The sequence below is a fragment of the Pinus tabuliformis genome, chromosome 3_2 (genome assembly GCF_031772625.1).
Source record: "Pinus tabuliformis cultivar Carrire ecotype Pingquan chromosome 3_2, CPIR1, whole genome shotgun sequence".
Lineage (NCBI taxonomy): Eukaryota > Viridiplantae > Streptophyta > Pinopsida > Pinales > Pinaceae > Pinus > Pinus tabuliformis.
This window is the reverse complement of record NC_142302.1, coordinates 21,071,065-21,092,217: the sequence shown is the minus strand read 5'-3', so window position 1 is coordinate 21,092,217 and position 21,153 is coordinate 21,071,065. Positions and strand designations below refer to the sequence as shown.

At 34.8% G+C, this 21,153-nt stretch overlaps 1 protein-coding gene across 1 annotated transcript; it reads right to left on the bottom strand.

Moving 5' to 3' along the window:
- Window positions 1-11,868: 11,868 nt before the first annotated feature.
- Window positions 11,869-14,389, bottom strand: LOC149179591 (protein LYK5-like). Its single transcript, XM_089415728.1, has one exon. The coding sequence runs from the start codon at window positions 14,197-14,199 to the stop codon at window positions 12,118-12,120; it is 2,082 nt and encodes a 693-aa protein (XP_089271854.1). The 5' UTR covers window positions 14,200-14,389; the 3' UTR covers window positions 11,869-12,117.
- Between the last annotated feature and the right edge of the window lie 6,764 nt (window positions 14,390-21,153).

The following is a 21,153-nucleotide window of genomic DNA, read 5'->3' as shown; positions in this document are numbered from 1 at the left end:
AGCTCTAGAAAAACATGTTGGGGTTATGATTTGGGAAAAAGCCATTAAAGATACGGAAGTTTCAAACATAATTCATGGGCTCAACTTGTCATCTGGCCCCCCTTCTAGCACTGGAAATGTTGACGATGTTGGACCCACCAACATTCAAGGGATCTCCTCGATATGAACTCCCAATTATACCTCACACCATTTCATGTAGGAGTCCCATCCGAATACAACCCAGTTGCCAATGCAGTGGTTTTTAATGATGTGCCTTCGCTGCAATAATGCATAGAGTGATGTATGGTGACTTTGGTGGGATCAAGTGTGTGAATTTGCAAAAATTCAAGTGCAATGCATGGAGGTTCTAACACACAAAGGGTGAATGAGTGAGTCCCTTAGAAGCCTTTAATAGTACGCAACTTGAAAGGAACACACGAGCATAAAGAAATCACAAGCTAACACAGTCAACATATATTTTATTTTATTTTTCAAATATTTTATATTATTTTTTATAGAAATATTTAGAAAGATCCACTAGAAAGATTACATCTCACAAGTTTTATTGAGAAGCGTGTACAAAAATTGAAACTATGACTTTTTAACTTTTTAATAATTAAATACATAAGTTTTATCGAATTTGTGACTTCCTAATAACTCAATACATAAGTTTTACTCTGAAACTAGTTTCACCCTAAAGCTTCTAAGAGACTTCCTAATAACTAAATACATAAGTTTTACTCCGAAACTGGTTTTACCCTAAAGCTTCTAAAAGAATTGAACCTAAGCCTTTTCATTAATTAAATATTTTTACTTTTAAAAAAACTGACCCTATAGCTTTTCATTAACCAGATACTTTTACTTTTAACTCAATCAACTTATTAATAAACACATATTTTGTTAAATTAATATGCATGTATTTTATTAAATTGATATATTTTTATTTTAATGGACCGAGATGGGTTGATGTAGTATAAAGGGATGTCAAAGAATTTAATTTATTGGAAAATTTGACGAGGACTAAAACCTTTGCTCACTCACTGACCATTCAACTTACCATTAACCATTAATTAATGTGTATTAATAATTAACGATCTAATTTCATTAATTTAAAATGTTACACAAATATGATTATATTTCCAATTTCGACCCTTCACACTATAGGTTTGAATTTGAGAGTCAAGTTTCAATTATGAAAAAAGGGAACAAAATAGAATCGAATTTGTTAATGTATGAATTGTGCATCAGATTTCAAACCACTATAGGTTGAAAATGGGTTTGAATATTATTTATACTCGAAAGAAAGACGGGAAACAAAATATTAAAAGAAAATAAAGGTCGAATATCATTACTCAAAAGATAGATTGCTCATAAAATAAAATAATAGCAAATTTGTTGAAATAATGAAGTTTGATTCCACTTGCCACAGGCGCAGATTCACGTTAACCATTATTTTATTATGAATTTCCTTCGTATTTTCATAACTTATTTGCGTAGATAAAGTCTGAGCCAGAAGAGTGGGTGGTCCAAAGCCGTGAAAATGACCAAAACATGTATTTTATAAAAACCATGTCTATCAATAAAATGTTGATGATTTTTAAAATAAAATAGTTTTATTCCATAACAGTGAAAGTGAATTATTTTATTTCAAAAAAGGGAAAATGGAAAATTAAAATATAAAATTATTATTCAATAGGGAGCGAATTTTTTTTCCTGTCACACATCTGAAGCAAAAATGAATCTAAAGATAATTAATTTGTGCAGATTGAACGACTAAATTTGACATTCTAACCATTTTTATCAATTTTTTTTTAATATAGTTTAAGTATAAATTAAAAAAAAATAAAACAAAAGTTTAAAGACGAAACTAGACCACATGATAATATATAATTAATAAAATAAGGAAAATGGATTTAGAGTTTTAGAAAATTTTAAGATAATTAATTTGTATAAATTTCATAATTCAACTTTGTTTATATTATCTAGATAAAGTGTTGGATCTCATCGCATGATAATATATAATTAATAATAAAAATATAGAAAATATTATAATTGCATCTTGTATGTGAGAAGATGTAATTAAAGTATAATAAAAGGGGATAATTAAGTTGATATGCATTTTTATTTTGGAATCGGAATTTCACAATTTTAATTTAATTATTAATAGTTATTTAGTGGATTGTAGAGATTTAATCTTCATACAATATTTTAGAATATTCGTAATAGTATACATAAATCATATGCTTAGATTTATTTCCAAAGTAGTTATGCATTTTTTACCTTTTTAAATAAATTCATTAATTTAAAAAAAAAAAATTCATATGAACAAGTGTCATACGAAATTAGTTATGATATTTTGAGCATGTGGTATAAGAGTAACAAACCCTATTTACACATTAAGAATCTCCAAAATAAAGTGAGGTGAATTTCCATTGTTAAGAATATTGTTACATGTGTTTTTTAAATGTACGTATATTTAACTTATATTAATTCTTTTTATTATTAATAATAGTTACTGTTATTTTAAATAAGGTTATAACTTCGTTTATTTTTATTACTATTTTAAACATATTTATTATGGATCAATGTTTATTGACATTTATAATCAATAGAGAATTAAAATAAATAAATATGTCAAATTATAGTGTAATTAATAAAAAATAGGAAATATAATAATTACATCTTTTATATATATATAGATATATAATATGGCAAGAAGGGATGATAATTACAATGGAAAAAAGTTCACCTTGCAAGCTCAAAGCTTATTGCGAGATAGGCTCTTCAGCTCAGTATGGAAGAGATGTGTTGTAATGTCTTCTCTTTCTTTTTAAACAAAAATAAATAAATAATAAAAATAAAAATAACCTTATGTTAAAATAAAAATTACTTCCAACTGACTAATTTGACATGGTCAAGTTACCGATGGCATTCATGTTGAATATAGCCTATTTAAAGGGGTAAATTAAACCAACAAATTATTAATTATAATTATACTCATAATAAAATATTTTTGAATTATAATTAATAATTAAACGAGCCTAGATCCAACTTAACTCCGGCTCTACCAAGTGCCTAGAGGGATCAAATCTCTTGAGCTTGAAACTTCTTTTAAAGTGAAAAGAGATTTGATCCATTTATATACTTGGTAAATCGGAAATTAAAATGAATCTAAACTAGTATTATAAATATAAAAATATAATAACCATGTGTAAAAATAATAAAAACAAAATATTAATTACATAATTAAAAATGGTTAATAACAAATAATCATTTATATGTTATTATTAATACTTATTATATACAAAATCATTTATGATATAAATTCAATGCTTTAACATATTGTTAATAACACAAAATCATTCCTATGTTATTATTACCACTTATCATTCCTATGTTATTATTACCACTTATTATATAGAAAATCATTTATATCATTTATATGTTATTATTAACACTTATTGTATAGAAAATCATTCGTGATATAAATACAATGCTTTAGTAGGGAATAAATCCTTTGAATCTCGAGGGAAAACCATTTTTGGATCTTTATTCCTTACCTACATGTTAGAAAAAATTAATAAAAAAATTAAACATAAAATATTGACTTCAAATCATTTTCAAAATAAATTCCCATGGTTGGATCTTTATTCCTGACCTACAAATTAATAAAAAAATTAAAAAACATTTTCAAAATAAATTCGCAAGGTTGGATCTTCATCCCTCGCATACAAGTTAGATAAATATAATAAAGAAATTAAACATGAAATATTGACTTCTTGGGATAATTTTAATATGATGTATGTGTAGGATGTAAAAACTTGTTTTTTAATTTTGTTAGAATTAGAGTAAGCAAATATTTTTAATCATGTATCGATGTAAATGTATAAAGTCACAACGCATACAATTCTATATAATGGTTAAGGTTTTAAGAAGATAACAAAGTGATGCTTTAGTTTTGGCCGCTATAATGTGTAATTTTTATTGGAGATTTACTACTATTCATGTTTTCGGTGGAATAAATAACTAGCAAGATGGTTTTTCCAGTGGAGAAAGATAGCTGGTCAAGTAGAGAAATTAAAATTAAAATTTAAGTATTTTATATTTGTAGGTTTATGAAGATAAACGTGTTGTTAGAGATAAGGAAGAATATTTTAGAATAGTGAATTGGTTCACGGTACTTCAGGATAGGAATTCATTTCTGATTTTTAGGGTATAGTTCTAACTTCCGTAAAACCGTGTGTGCTATTTAATGTGTGATGTATATGGACAATGTAGAGTGTTCTTCAGAGCCAAACTCTCCTGGTTCAGACTCTCTTTTGTAGAGCTGACTAGTGGATCTTTTTCATTAATATAAGCATCACTTTTTAGCATGGTGTCAGAGCTACAGGTTTGGAGAAACCTGTACGCTGAGTAAAGGATTTGAAAGGTGCGCTTGAGGTGAAATCATCGTGTGGTTTGGGGGAAAAATCACGTTGATCCACTGTGAAACTTCCAACGTCTTTTTATTTTGCCGACCGTCGCAAATCTCTGGTGCTAAATTGCGCCCACTGTGCAAACAACAAAAAAAGGGCCTGCGTCTTGGCAGTGGTTGCCGAGAAAAGGCTATGTCAAGGCCGTGTAACATTTGACTAGAGGAAGGCCCTCGTAATCCACCGTGGCGATGTGGAGGAAGGTCGTGGTAACAAATCACTGCATTGCCGTGGTGAGTGCATGCAGTGTGGTGAACACTGCGTGGAGGAGGCCGTGTGGTTGAGGCCGGCAGACCTGCCTGAAGTCTATGTGGAGGAGGCTAGAAGATTTGCGAATTTCCTTTCCACTGACAATTGCTGCTTGCATTGGCTTGGATCGTAGTAAGGATTAAGGAGATTGTCTTTGACATAGATCTAACACAGATCTAGGGTAAATCTAACATATATTTATTTTTTTACCTGTCAAATTTTTTTTAATCACCAAGATGAATAATCAGATGATTGAAGCATACTTGAATGAGCATAAAAAGCTCGATATCTCCAATTATGTGATTTGGAAATTCAAGATGCAGACTCTGCTAGAAGTGCAGAGTGCTTGGACGATTGCAAATGGGGATGAGCAGAAGCCAACAGCTGGATCAACATCGATCCCAGATTGGGAGAAGCGAGAAGGTAAAGCAAGGAAGCTATTGAAGATGTTAGTGAAAGACTGCATCATACCACATATCAGAGAATGTAAATCAACAAGAGAAATCTGGGGAATTTTGAAGGATTTGTATGAGATCAAGAATACAAATCGTCTTCTGTTCCTGAAGAGCAAGATCTTATCCCTGAAGATGGAGGAAAATGAAATAGTTGCTTCCTTCATAGCGAGGATCAAAGATCTGAAGAACAAATTGGCAGACATTGGTGATATAGTTGCAGATACAGATCTAGTAACCATTACCATGAATGGTGTGACCGATGACTACCAAATGTTTATCACTGGGATAAATGCGAGAGAGAAGATCCCAAAGTTTGAAGAACTGACAGGGATATTAATGTAAGAAGAAGAAAGAAGATTGACTCTGAAGCCCCAGAGTGCAGATCTTGCGTTGATGGCGAAAAAGAACTTCTTCAAAGGAAAAGGAAATCCGCAACAACAAAATGGAGGAAACTCACAGAAAATACCAAATCAGACTCAAGGTATGCATCCGAATAGAAACAACTCTGAAATTAAATGTTTTTATTGTGGAAAACTTGGTCATATAGCTAAGGAGTGCAGGAAGAAGATATATCATGAACAACAATAGAAGCAGAAACGACATGCAGGTCATCTCGCAAATGACAATCATGTGCAGAACTTCAGATTGTTTATGACAGATTTTGATGAGAATGTTGATGCAGACATCTGGTATGTAGATTCGGGAGCATCAACACATATGATGGGAAACAAGCAATGGTTCAAAGATTTTAAAGAGATCAACAACAGAGCACAAATCTACATAGGTGATGATAGAAGTCATCAAATCGAAGGGTGTGGGAAAATTTCTGTCATTTTACCTAATGGTACTATAAGAAAAATTCATAATGTCATGTATGTGCCCGATGTAACAAAGAACTTGATTTATGTATCCATGATTACATATCAAGATCTATTAATATTAATCATTGCTTCTGCTAGTCATTCATATTAATCGTTGCTTCTACTAGCCATGAAGGTGGGGTTACTTGGTTTGGCAATGTCAATTGGTCATTGTCAACTGCGTGTTCAACAATGTCATTAACAATATCAGCAATAGAAGTTTCATGTTCTTGAGTTGGTGGAACGATCTCCATGTTACTGCGAATTTGTTCATGGTTATATTGTGTTTCACATACAGTTTCATTGTCTTCATCATATAAGTGTCCTTGAGAGAGGGAAATCATATTACCAGCTGCAACAACATCATCTTGGTCATATACTTCTTGCACTTCAACACCTGTTTGGGCATTCCCTTCTTCCTAACCATCCACATGAAACGCTTGGCTACAACCAGTATCATGCATAAGATAATCATAGTTCAGTGGCCAGATTCCTGTTCTCCTAAAGCCAGCCTTGATATTTGATGGTGTCAAAGCCCTTTTAAAAGCTTTACTTGCAAGCTCTGCTAGCTCGAACCTTTTCACCTCAACCCCTAGATTCTTTGCCATCCATGCAGCGTGCTCCAACCTGAAATAGTTCTTGAAAGGGCCAAACACACTAACATCAAGGGGTTGCAGTCTGTGAGTGGTATGAGCGAGCAATGTCAACAGGTCGATGCCTAAATTGTTTGCTTCCTCAATTGTTTGTACAGCCATGTGGCTCCCATGGCCATCTAATATCAATAGGTGTCTGTTATTAGGCAAGACGCCACCTGGTACCGATGCAACAAAGTGAAAAAGCCAACTTAAAAATAGTTCTTTAGTCATCCATGCATGGGGATGTGCAGCCATGCATGCACCTGGTTCACAGTTCTGTATATAGTTTTTTAGTTGATTTTTACCTTTGAATAGATAAAATCCTGGGATTGAAGTACCAATTGCATTGACACAACATAAAATAGTTATCCACTCCCTACTCTTAGGCAAATCTTTAGCACATTTCAGCTCCCTCTCTTGGCAATAACCCGCATGCCACAATTCCTCCCTGCTTGTAAACCTATTTCATCACAATGCCATATATGGTCTGCTCCATAAGAATGTTTATCGTAAGCACTAGAAAGTGTGTCATAGAACCTTTTCACAAATGCAGGGCACAAATTTAATGCTCTCTCTCTGTCAAGGCCCTCAAATTTCTAGATGCCTTTTTTTAAACCCAAACCACCATGATTTACCAGAAAACCCATCTTTGAATGGGTTTGGCCTCCCTTAACAAATTTGAGCAACTGTGGATTTGAGTTGTATTAACTCTAGCCCATGTCCCAATTGGGCCATCTCTTTACACCACTCAACCACCTCGGCCTCCTCCTCCTCAATCATAACTGTAAGAGGCCCTCTACGTTTTGTATGAGTCAGTCCATTTATCCAATAATATATTGATGAGGGAGGAATACCATGTTTTTTTGCGGATGCCCGAACTGAGTATCCATTAAACTCTATGTCATCAATCGCAACTAATATTTGTTCTTTTGTCCATCCTCTTATAGCATTGATCTTTTTAGTTGAACTTGCCCCTTGGGCTGTTGTTGACGGTGGTTCTGTGGCTGATGGTGTGTTAACATTAGCTGTCGTCACATGGTCATCCTCAACAATGTTCCTTGGGGTATTGTTGACATTGACATCAGCTGTCTTGTCCTCATCAGACGATGTGCATTGTAGCTGCGCACCCCTTGTCACTCTCCTGTCACTTCTCCTTGTACGAGCAACATAACTACCTTTTGCCATAGATGCAACAATCTGTAAAATTATTGCATGCATTTAGACATTAGAATATTTGTAAATTATGCTTTCATACAAGGCAAAAATACTTTTGCTTTATGACAGGGAATTATCAACATGTATGTTATTATACTTGAAAAATCAAATATACAGAATCATTTTGGTGTATGTCTTCAAAATTATCAGTGATTGTTGTTTTGATAACTTGTCTTTACACTTAAAATATCATGACTGTATTGATTGGTTTTGTTATGCATTTCCCAATAGAGTTCTTGTTCGATTTGACTACTTAAAATATTGTTTTGTTGTTTTGTTGTTTTCTGTAAGGATGCACTTCTCTAGAAATGGATCTCTGGCTATCAAGGAGCTATCATTCGCCAAACCAAGCATGATATTTAATTTGACCAAGGCTCCAACTTGAGACCCCCTGAAGCACTCTTGGTCACAACTTTGCCACCATAACAAATTTTTTCCTCATGTCACTTATGGTTGAAGTTTCTAGTCATGTAAACATTCATTTCAACTACAACTCTATTTGCATCTTGTCTACATATATAAGAGAAGCCATGCCTTTTTCTTAAATCAGGAAAGCATATTATAAATTTGTAAAGTTTTGAGTAATTATTGACCTCATATATCAAATCAGAATGAGGGTGTAGTTTGCCATATTTGCAATAGTTTGAGGCTGGTTGTGCCTTCTTTGTGGTCCTTCATTCTGATAGGTTTCCCCTTGTGTACAACAACCTTCCAATAAGGCCCTTCCACTACTTTTTGTTCATTTGTTTATGTTATTTTCTTCCTTTTACATTGTTTTGTTTACTTTCTGATCATATTTCAAGAATGATCTAAACACCCTTTTCCTTTTCTCCTTTCAACTTTTTTTTCAATTTATTTTGCAGGTCTTGTTTATGCTACCATTAGTCTTGATCATGTTTATTGTTGGTCTCATACAAGGTTTTCGGTTTCAATACCGAAAATTGTATTGCAATACTTGACCACTAATTAAGCAACTCATTTGAAGCTTCTGATCTATATTACAGCGAACACAAGGACAATAAATCTATGCTTATCTTCCAATTGGGCCATAGTTTTTGTTTCTTATTATAAAATTTCATTAAGCTTTTGTTAAAAATGATTCTTAGAAAGAAATTGCCTTGTGAAATTATGGTTAAACAAATTTCAATTGAGTTGATCATCATGTTCCTACATATTTTTTGCATGATGTCTATATTTGTGTAGACATTTTCTACAAGTATTGGAAGGATTTTCGAAAACTACCTGTTGTGGTTTGCACAAAATTGGAATTTGTTTTGTTGCTCTTCTCATACATTCTTAAATGTATTTGTCATTGTTTTATTGAGTTTCATCATGTTAGAGATACAATATGTCACTGATGCATATGAATCAAGCATGAATTGAGAATACGTCTGTAAGTCTGAACATAGAAATAGGTGAATTGGTGAATTGTGAAATAGAACTGTAGGTTGTGTGTTGATTTTCATGAAACTGAAACTGTAAGTGAAACTGAATCTGTAAGAATTGAAACTGCAAGAACTCTGATAAATGAAAACAAAACTGTAAGAAAAATGTGTTGTAATTGATACAACTAACCTCGATATACTGGCAACTATTTTGTGATGTTTTGTCTTCAAGGTTGCTGAATAGTTTGAAAGCATAACATGCAACTTCAACAGTGGTTGAACTTCTTTTATAGCTTTTGGCACTTGAATTTAATTGGTGGACATGGATGGACATGGATTGCAATGGCTTCATTTTCAATGTGTGGTCTAGATTTAATTTGATGTGATCTAATGGTTGGGAATTTTTTATTTGTTGATCCATGTGCTTTGATTTGCTGTAATGAGAAATAGAATGAGTTGGGTGTCATTTATTGCAGTTATTGAGTTGGGTATCATTTATTGAACAAAGTGGGCTTAAATGTTATTGGGTTAGGTGTCATTTATTGAACATAGAGAGTTTAGTTATTGAACAACACAACAGTTATAGCTTGACATACATTCACTTTTATTATGTGCAGGTATGGATATTTATTTGGGATACAAAGCTTCAGTTCTAATGAGAGGGGGTTGAAGTGACTGCTACTTTGTACTTATGGAATAGACCAATTTGGAAGCATTTATGGTTTTATTTGTTTTCTAGTTGGGTCAATATGGTTTGCACTCTTAAGTATTAAGATACTATTTAGGGACAGTTGTGGGCCTAGTCAATGTATTGGGAAATTTTGGACATAAACTAATACTTATTTATACTTAATGTTACTTATCTTTATTTAAATATTGGTTGTAAAAGTTTCAATTTCTGGTGGTTTGGTGGGACCAGTGCTATGTTAATCACTGGTACTCTGTTCTAACAGCAACAAGAAAAAGAAAAAAACAGAGTAACAGTGTCTAATCCCTGTTACCCATCATGGAAGAGAACTACAACGACCTAAAAATTATCAAAATTGAAAGTGGGCACAGAGGATTCAGCTTGACCAACAACTGAAATCTGTGATGCTGTATTAATAGGAAATCTGTGATGCTGTATTAATAGGAGGCTGCTGCATTGATGGCATCTCTGAAATTTAAGCAGCTTTTAGATAATTTTGGGCCCAAACATTTTGCCCTATTGATACGGCGAGTGGACTAGACAAACCCAAAGACTTCTGGATCATTTGTCAAGGTCAATGTCGGCTCGTGGACGTAACGGAAAGACTTTCGTTAACTTCGTCGATGTCACGGCAGGATAGTGGGCGTCGATGTCACGGCAGGATAGCTGGGACGCTTGAAGGCTCTTCTGGATGGACATGAATCCTCATTCCAAAGTCACAGGAGAAAAAGAAAAAGTAAGATACGGCATCAAAACTCGTGAAGAAGATTCACGGAGTTGTATGAAAAGGGGTCGTAAAATTCAAAAGGAAATGGACAGCACAGACATTTACGAGAATATGAAAAGGCCAGGGAAGCTTGGAAGGACATGTTTTCTTGACTTTTGATATCGTTTTTAATTATGATAAAACTTGATGGGCAGATTGTTTCTCAGTGGGTGATTTGTATATTAAAAAGTTAATAAATTTTCAATGTTAAAATTATATTATTTTTAATTATGATAAAATTTGATGGGCAAATCGTGTCTCAGTGGGTTAAAAAGCTAATAATTTTTTAATGTTAAAATTATATCATTTTTAATCATGATAAAATTTGATGGCAAATTATTTTTCAGTGGATGATTTGTCCCTTCAAAAGTTCATAATTTTTCAATTTTAAAATTATAAAAACAAATACTAATTTAAAGGAATTTTCAAACTTAATAGAAATTTTTAAAGCCATTTCTAATTATCAATTATTTTAGGGAAATGAGTAGAGAGAGAAAAGAGCGTGATTTATAGTTGAAATAGTTTTTTCTTTTGAATTTACCAAAATTTGGCAATACAATTTCAATATTTTTTGTTATTTAAAATACATTTTTGAATATATAAATAAATTCAACACCTGAAAATCCTTGGAACACTTGAATTATATAGATTAAAAAATTTAAACTCAAATATAAACCTATCAAGACCATGAAAAGATTATTAACTATTACGCGCCATCTAAAACTTGATGTCCGAAAGCTTTTATATCACGGACACGAAATCCCATGCAGAATGTGATGGATTGCTTTAATTTCATATTTCCAACCCAATGCAGTTTCCAGAAAATAAAAGTAAAACTAGCTACGCGTAAAATAAAACTGAAAGCAACGCTGAAAAGTAAGACATTTTACTGTGAAGCCCTTGCCTTCATTACACATGAAATTAGCTTTTATAAATTTCTGACATGGATCACATTCACAAGAGTTTACAATTTCATAAATATAAATATGACCCTTTTTTCTTAATAAACTAAAAATGATATATTCCATAGATACCTAACCAGTGCGAGCTCTTTGATTCATGATAATTATAAAAACTTTTTTTCAGATAAATTATATAGATATTTTTCTGATAGATGCGAATCACTTACTGTGTTTTATCATCAGAACTAAGATACATTTCATAAACTTTCAACCAGTCCAAATTCTGTGATTCATGATGATTATAAAAAACTTTTTTCAGATAAACTATATAGATATTTTTCTGGTAGATACGAATCACTTACTGTGTTTTATCATCAGAACTAAGTTCTGTTTGTTTGTCTTTATCTAACTTAGAATTTTAAACTTCTGAATTCTGAATTTCTAATAAAAACTAAAACTAAACACTTACTCATCATCAAGATTAAGTTCAGAATAATCTGTCTGTTTGTCCCTATCTGGCTTGGAAATCTGAACTGTGTGAAACAGATGAATGATTATTTCGATCCATGGATTCTTGAGAAGAATTGGAATAGTAATTACCTCCTGCATCGCCTGCACCTCCTGTCATTCTGGACAATTCCACCCTCACTTCTCTCATGCTCGGACGCAACGTCAAATCCCTCTCCACGCATAACTTTGCCAACATGGCCACTCTGAAACCTGTCTCCAACGGGTACGACCCGGCTCCATGTCCTTTAATTGCAGGGTCCACCCAATCCATCAGATATTCCTTGGGTTGTTCACTTTCCATAAGATTCCTTATCTCTTCAGAAAGCAGCACCCTTTCTCCACCTCTGAAATCCCCAAAGTTGGAACCCACATGCACCGCCTGTTTGCCCGATAGAATTTCGAGCACTATCACCCCAAATGCAAACACATCCAGCTTCGGTGTCACCAGCCCGTCTCTGATAAATTCTGGAGCCATATATCCATGAGTCCCCACAACGTGGCTTGTCACCGCATGAACCTGCGATTCTCCGATATCCCCAGATTTGGCCAATCCGAAATTGGCGATCTTTGCTCGAAAATTCTTGTCCAGAAGAATATTGCCGCTATTAAGGTCCTTGTGAACGCAGGTGGGAGTCGTGCTGTGGTGCAGATACTCCAACCCCTCTGCGATGTCCAGAGCGATCTGCAACCTCTGGTTCCAAGACAGGTTCAAACCCCCTGCATGTGACCGTGCGCTGTGGATATAGTCACTAAGGGACCCATTTTCGGCGTACTCGAAGACAAGGTACGAGTCCTGGTCCGGCGATTCTTCAACGCAGATGCCGAGCAGAGTGACGAGACTCGTGTGGTGGAATCTGTGAAGGGCGTTGATCTCCTTTGATACCTGCCCTCTCATCTGTTTGATCGCCACTCTGTTTCCGCGCAGAACCGCGTGGAAGACGGAATTCTTGATTCTGTGCGCCCCGCTGAAATTGTCGGTGGCCTCCTGAAGTTCTTTGAAGGAAAAGCGTATCAATCTGTCCGATGCCAGCAATTCTGACATGTTCGAAAGAAGGCTCGATTCGATCTCGAAACCCTCCGCATTCCCTGCCTCTGGCTTTATTGTCTCTGGTTTGCTTCGCCTTTTTCTTGAAAAGCAAATGGCTCCCAAAAGCCCTAGTCCAAGAAGTAGCGCTCCTCCTACGGATGCAATAATTGGTACATAAATATGGCTGGAGCTCTTGTGGGAGGAAGGTGCGGGGTTATAAACGAAGGCAGGCGCCTTCGCTATAGCAGGAGGAGGGGGCGGAGAGAAGGGGGTAGAAGGGGGAATCACAGTGCTGTGGTCGAGGGGAATTAGCAGAGTTGTGTAGGGATAAATAGCGGGATTTATGGGCTCCAGATTATTTGCAGAGATGAAATCTGCATGAACTATATTGAACTTTGCCGTGATTATATCGTCATCGTCGTCCGGATCTGCGATGTAGGAGAGCAAAAGCTTGACGCCTTTGGCGACCTGTTTAGCAGTCGGGCACGCGCAGCGAAGGGGCGCAACGAGTTTAATTCCAGGCGTTAAATCGTTAACGCCGTACCTTGGATTCTGCTCTCGCATGGCCTGGCAGGTCGTGAGGCCCTCTAATGTCTGGTTCGCGATATTGATGTACAGATCGTTGTGCTGAACAGTGTATGTGAGGTTAGCCTGCGAGAAATTGCCGGAACACTTGCAGTGAATTGGAATGAGGACAGCTTTATTTAAGGGCAGAGGCTTCGAGTAATCCTTTACAGCGGACAGATTACTGGCAGATGCGATGATGTCGGGCGCTGTGTTGAAGAGCGCGCTGATGTTGTGGAGGGACATATAAAGGGGCTGAGCTCGATACAGGGCGAATGTGTCGCATTCTTTGGCAGCGCCGTTGCAGTGGTAGCCTGAGCAGACTGCGTGATAATTGACACAGTCTTCGCTGTAATCATCCGAATACGATTGCTGAGCCGCTGCAAATAGTCCATTATTGACCACAGTTCTGCTGCCCTGGAATTGAATTAAGCAGAAACAAAAGATAATAAAAACAGCCCTCGAGAATCGAGTAAGCGCCATCATAGCCATGGTCGCTGAACCGTAATGTGATGAAATGCCACTGGCTTTCTTTATAATACTCACACCTCGGCCACGGTTGCTGAGAATCTGAGACTTGCACGGTGTGAACGCGCATAAACAGCTCCACCGATTTTAACTGGAATCGACTCGTCGTCTGCTTTATGACCTGGATGGTCTGCAACGCAGTCGAAGATCTTAGGTTGAGACGGTGAAGAGAATTGAATTTGTAACCAGTAATCAAAGGTTTTATTGTGAGAGATCGCAGTAAATATATATTTTATTTGAGAAGATTTAGTCCGAAAGATTACATTTCACAAGTTTTACTTTTTTACTTTGTGATAGATATTTAGGAGGATTAACTTCTGACGTTTTAAAAAATTTATTTTGAAAAATCTAAAAGAATTGAACTTATAATTTCTCATTAACTAAATATTTTTGAAAATCTAAAAAAATTTGAACTTATAATTTCCCATTAACGAAATACTTCGGAAGAATCTAAAAAATTAAACCTATAACTTCTCATTAACTAAATACTTTTATCTACGATACTCAACTAACTTATTAATAAACACATATTTTGTTAAATTAATATGCTAAATTAATATATTTTTATTTTAATGTATAATTTCTCTTAATGTATCTAGATGGGTTGATAACTAATAAAGGAATGTCAAAGAATTAAATTTCTTGGAAAATTTGACGAGGACTAAAACCTTTAGTCACTCACTGACCAATCAACTTAGCATTAACAATTAAATTAATATGTATTATTAACTAATGATCTAATTTCATTAGTTTAAAATGTTACACAAATATGATTATATTTCCAATTTCAACCCTTCACACTATAGGTTTGAATTTGAGAGTCAAGTTTCAATTATGAAAAATGGAAACAAAATAGAATCGAATTTGTTAATGTATGAATTGTCCTTCAGATTTCAAAACATTATAGGTTGAAAATGGGGTTTGAATATTATTTATACTCGAAAGAAAATGGGGTTTGAATATTATTTATACTGAAAAGGAAGACGGTACACAAAATATTATAAAAAAATAAAGGTCGAATATCATTAGTCAAATTTCGAAAATGGGGTTTGAATATTATTTATACTGAAAAGGAAGACGATACACAAAATATTATAAAAAAATAAAATAAAGGTCGAATATCATTAGTCAAAAGATAGATTGCTCATAAAATAAGGGAGCCACTGTCGTAGCAGTAGTCCCTGTCGGGGTTGAGAAACTCCAATTCTTTGAGTTGTTACAATGACTTTGGCACTAATTACAACATAAATAATAACTCTTATATGAGTTTGAACAAATACACAGACTACCCAGAATCTGAAATGCACTTGTGACATCACTTGGGAGAACCAACGGAGATTAAAACCAAATGAGCAGCAAGCCGAGTATCAAGGCATGCCAGGGAAACCAAAATTCCTATGGAATTAGCAAGAGTTGACAACATAAGAGGCTGGTAAGGCCAAAAAAATGAAAACAAATATGATCTCCTATGCCGGAGATCTTACCCTGAAGCAAAACCCTAATGGTTTGAGCCTGTGTGCGAAAGAGGAAGGCCGACGCACTATAACCTGTCAACAACCAAATGCAAGGTGGATTAGAATCCCAAACACAGAAAATGGGAAGCAAATCCGAGCAATAATAACACAATAGACATAAAATGTGCCGCCGCTCACCTGAGGGATGGTCTCTTGGTGTTGAAAATCCCTGTTGAAAATCCCTTGGAAAAGTGTAGAGTCGAAGTAGCAACTCGACAACCGACAATAGGCAATGCCTGCCCTCATTCAAGTTGTAGAGGGATTAGTATTAAGTGTCACTTGTGCATAGTTCACGTGGGGCATTGGGCGTTGAGTTATGGAAAAAGAGGGACAAGTGGTGATTTATATTGGGCGCTGAGTTATGGAAAAAGACGGACAAGTGGTGATTTATATTTCATTCAATTGTCAAATTTTATTATGCCACGATCTCTGCATGTATTACAGCTATATATTTCTAAATTTTGTTTTGAATAACGTAATAAATATTACTCCATTGTTTAATTTATTAAGTCGTGGAGTGATATTACATTACAACCATCTCTCATTTGAACGATTGGTGTCCAGTTCGGCATGCCACCTGTCTCCTTACCACATTGTTTTATAGCGTGTGTCCACTTCACCCTTTTCACATTGTTGTCACGTGAACTTTGGATTGAATGATTGAGATGGTTTGGGAGAGCTCTAATGACTATGGCGATTAGTGTTTTTAGGAATACGGTAAACTACCAGTTTTAGCATTCGAGCATATTCATTGACAATTTCTCCATTTTTGCCTTTTGTCCTTTGCCGATTTCCATCCTTAAATACAGCAGTAGCATCTGCTCATAGAACCAAATTTGAAGAACATTTTATCCTTCAAGTATGCTTTTCGAAATAGTCATTTGATCTTTGTCGTGCGGGATCTTGCAATCAACGGTATGCTAGTGTTTGAATTGAAGTTGCTTAAATGTTAAAGAAAATTGTGTGAGAAAGAGCATTCAAAGTCGAATTTGTAAAGGTTGAAAGTGCCAAAATCGTCGGGCCATCCGCTGCGTTTGGGGCTAATTCGCAAACAAATATTTTCTTGCCGCACAGAATCTTGCAATCAACAGTATGCTAGTGTTTGAATTGAAGTTGCTTATTTGTTAAAGAAAATTGTGTGAGAAAGAGCATTTAAAGTTGAATTTGTAAAGGTTGAAAGTGCTGGAATCATCAAACCATCCACTACATTTGGGACTAATTCACAAACAAATATTTTCTTGCCGCGCGGAATCTTGCAATCAACGGTACGCCAGTGTTTGATTTGAAGTTGCTTATTTGTTAAAGAAATTTGTGTGAGAAAGAGCATTTAAAGTCGAATTTGTAAAGATTGAAATGACGTGAAACAACATTTAAAGCCGAATATATCGAATATCAGAATGGAAAGAAAAAAAACTCAAATATCGATATATATTTTTTTCTTTTCTGATCTTTTCAAGATCAAGAATATTGAACCGGTTTTGACCTGTTTCTGGTTTAGGCGCCGTTCTTTCTTTAGTTAAGAATGAAACATTAATGACAACACTCACATCGAGAAATTTAATATTATTCGTCAAAAAAAAAAAAAAAAATTCTGCATCACCAGAGTAGAGAAATTCAATCCTCTTTATGAAAAGAATGAAAACTAAAGAACGCCTCTTAAGGCGAACGGATCACAATATACCGCTTGGACAGAAGAATTCATAATGCATAGCTCTTGCATTTAAATGAGTGTCTGAATTTTCAAAAGGTTCGTGTGTTCTTTTCATATCTTTCAGTAAATGTTATCCAAATTTTGGTAAAGTTTAATTGAAATTGTAAGTTTTGACTGATAATTTGCTGAGTGAAATATAAAGAATTTTTTTAATAAACTTTATATATATATGAAAAAACAAAAAATCACATTGTAGCCAAATTTCTAAAATTTTTTATTGCGGACATTAAAAACGCCATAATGTAGAGAGTACACTTTTAAATGCAAATGATGGTCTTTGCCCTGAAATAAGCTTTAAAGAAAGTTTACGACGCTCTGAATTTTATAAAGTTAACAATGCTCTAATTTATATACACTGTTTTAAATGTTACTATTGGCAGTGATAGAAAGATGGATCTACTCATGGGAACCTTACGTGCAACTTCAGAGCCAAGAATGTTTTTGTGGGGCCTCTTGAAAAGTCGATGGAAATCAATAGCAGCCCAAATCAGGAACAACAAAACTAGATATTCGAAGTGACATATGGGCAACTTAATAACACAAACAAGGTTTGTATTTTTGTTTTTGTTCTATTTTTACTGTAACTATTTTACCATAGATTGAATAATTGCTCAACTTTGGAATTTGAAAATACCTTTTAGCGCTTCTTCTACAGGTGAGTCTGTAGAAATCCACTGCTTCTTCTACAGATGAGTCTGTAGCTATGAATCCCTATGTACTGTACTTGCAACACTTGCAACAAGCGAGGGCCAGGGCGAGGGCCTGTGGTTGAAATGCTCAGAGTGCGATTGTTCTTTCTTCTATGGTTATTCACTCACAGATGAACCAAAGTCTTTGCAGTCGCAGGTGGCTAGAGTTGTTGGCTTTGCGGTGGCAACCAAAGATGGTAGGTGGCTAGCTTTGCAGTGGGAAGCAAACTTTGCTTAAAATTCACAAAGAGCCAAACTGCTTATCCTAAGTTTTAAGAGAAGTACACAAGCCTGCCAAACTGCTTATCCTAAGTTTTAACAAAAGTACACAGTCCAGCCTCAAACTCTTTATCCTAAGTTTTGAGAAAAGTATACAGTCGAGCTGGTAATAAGAGGTCGAAACAAAAACTTTCGATAAAAGTTTGTTGGGCAGAATATTTTATTTAAAACATTGGTTAAACCTAAAATGTACGAGAATATATTGTGTGGTCAAAGTGATTTAATAGGAATTCAACGATCGATCGATCGCAATAGTTCCTACTATGCCGAAGGCAAGGACTAATAATAGAAAATTTGTTGAAATATTGAGATTTGATTCCACTTGTCACGAGCGAAGATTCCCGTTGACCATTATTTTATTATGAATTTCCTTCATATTTTAATAATTTATTTGCGTAGATAAAGTCTAAGTCAGAGAAGTGGTTGGTCCAAAGCCGTGAAAATGACAAAAACATGTATTTTATAAAAACCATGACATTATCAACAACGTCGATAATATGAACAAGGAGGCTGCATGGTAGCTAGTCCCTGCCTTGAGCTGGAAGGGGGGCTTGAGCATTGAACTAGTCACAACCGCGAAATAATCATAACATAAGTGCTAAAACGAGAGCTTGTTACAATTAATTCATGTCCTCCCTATTGTTGTGGGTGAATCTATAGGTAAGACTTCCAATCCACATTTATGAAGATACACTTAAGAATATGTGGGTATTTTCCCTTTATCATATATGAAGGAGCAATCCCAGTCCTTTGCCGGAAATGTCAGTTGATCAAAATGCCAAGATATTGTGTAAGTGTCCACTGCATAAGAAAAGAAGAAGATCGGCAGATGAAAACAAAGGAGTTCAATCAATTTGACCTGGTATGCTTCAAGTAGAGGTTGCCCTGGGAAAGTTTCTTAACTATTGATTTGTATTGCAGCTTCAAACTCTTGGTATGAAGATGAAGATCCATGGAAACAAATTTCAATGACTTCAAGTTCATGCTGTAGGTTCCAACTAAGATTGTACTTAAGCAGACACAGGCAGATTGGCTACAAAACAACTTCCTGAGAACAGAGCTAAAAGAGTCCAAGCCAAAGTTTTGAATATGCTTGTCATATAACTAGAAAATCTAGGATGTTTATTGATCCATTCATATGCTGCGAATTTCTGAAAGAGTCCAAGCCAAAGTTTTGAATATGCTTGTCATATAACTAGAAAATCTAGGATGTTTATTGATCCATTCATATGCTGCGAATTTAGTTAAACATCTTGGCAACACGGGTCATTAAAATTGCCATCCAAAGACATTGAATGTACATGCTATAAACTCCAAGAAAAATCCTGATAGCTGCAGTGACTAATTGAAAAACAATACCCACAGAAATAGTCTTCAAATCTTGAGCAAATGGATTAACTTAAGCCCCAATTCCTGTTGTCCAGTCAGAAACAATAGCATATTACTGCCTGAATTTGTCATTTTTAGAATGTGGTTATTGTATGTTTTTTTCCAAAAAAAATTATGGCATGCTTTGACATAAATATTTCAACTATTCCATTAACCTTGCTATTTTAAATTCAGACAAAATGTTTGAAGTTTAATAGTGGAATGTTTTGCTAATAAACAGGTTAGAAATGTTATCGGAGACAAAGGGTTAGAAGTTGTTGCTAATACTTGCAAAAAGCTGAAAAGACTTAGAGTGGAACGAGGAGCAGATAACCCAACTTTGGAGGGCGAACAAAGTTGGATTTCCTACAAAGGGCTTTCCTTGGTAGCTCAAGGCTACCCCCTTCTTGAGTACATTGTCGTCTATGTTTCAGATATATGCAACTCAACCTTGGAGACTTTTGGTCAATGTTGCAAAAATCTCAAGGATTTCCAGTTGGTCTTGTTAGATAAAGAAGAGCACATCATTGATTTACCGCTGGACAATGGAGTCAGGGCTTTGCTTTTCTTTTCATTTGGGCAATTACACCAGCATCTCTAAAGAAAAAAAAGCACACTGTAGCAACATATGTAATATTTAGAGAAGGTGAGGGTAGTGTGTCTGCTGTGGTGTGCCAATATTTGCAGGTAGTTTGTTCATCATTAGTGCCACTCCTTCATGGATTTATATCACGAATCAATACCTTGAATAAATCTATTGAGGGACTGTTGTTGCGTATCATCTCGGCTATCAAGTGCTTCTGCTCGGTCAATTGGCACATTCACTGCTCCAGAAAAAAGGAGCACAAGAATGGCGCAAAGAGAAAGTAAAATCACCCTAGCAATATACGTATAATTACTTAGCAATATTGCATGTGATAACTTTACACTTGAGATGTTATATGTGATGGCATTCAAGAAAATATATTCACTCGTTGATTTCCCTTTCAACATGATTTTGTGATTGCTATTTGGTCACAAATTAAAACGTGTTTTCATCATTTGGTTATTGTATTTATGTCACCATTCATCACAATATCAACATTTTTTGACATGAATTTTACCGCAATATAAACATTTATCATCACATTTTTGGTGTTATTAATGCGGGGTTAATCCTAGTTGCAATTCCAATATCTGTCAACTGGAATAATCACTAAAGTAGTGCTTACACACCACTCCACCATAGCATTCTCGTAAATTGAGAACGTTGTTTTAATAATAGTGTATAAATGAAGAATTAAACAACATTCTCGTAAATTGAGAACGTTGTTTTAATAATAGTGTATAAATGAAGAATTAAACAAAATTAACTTTC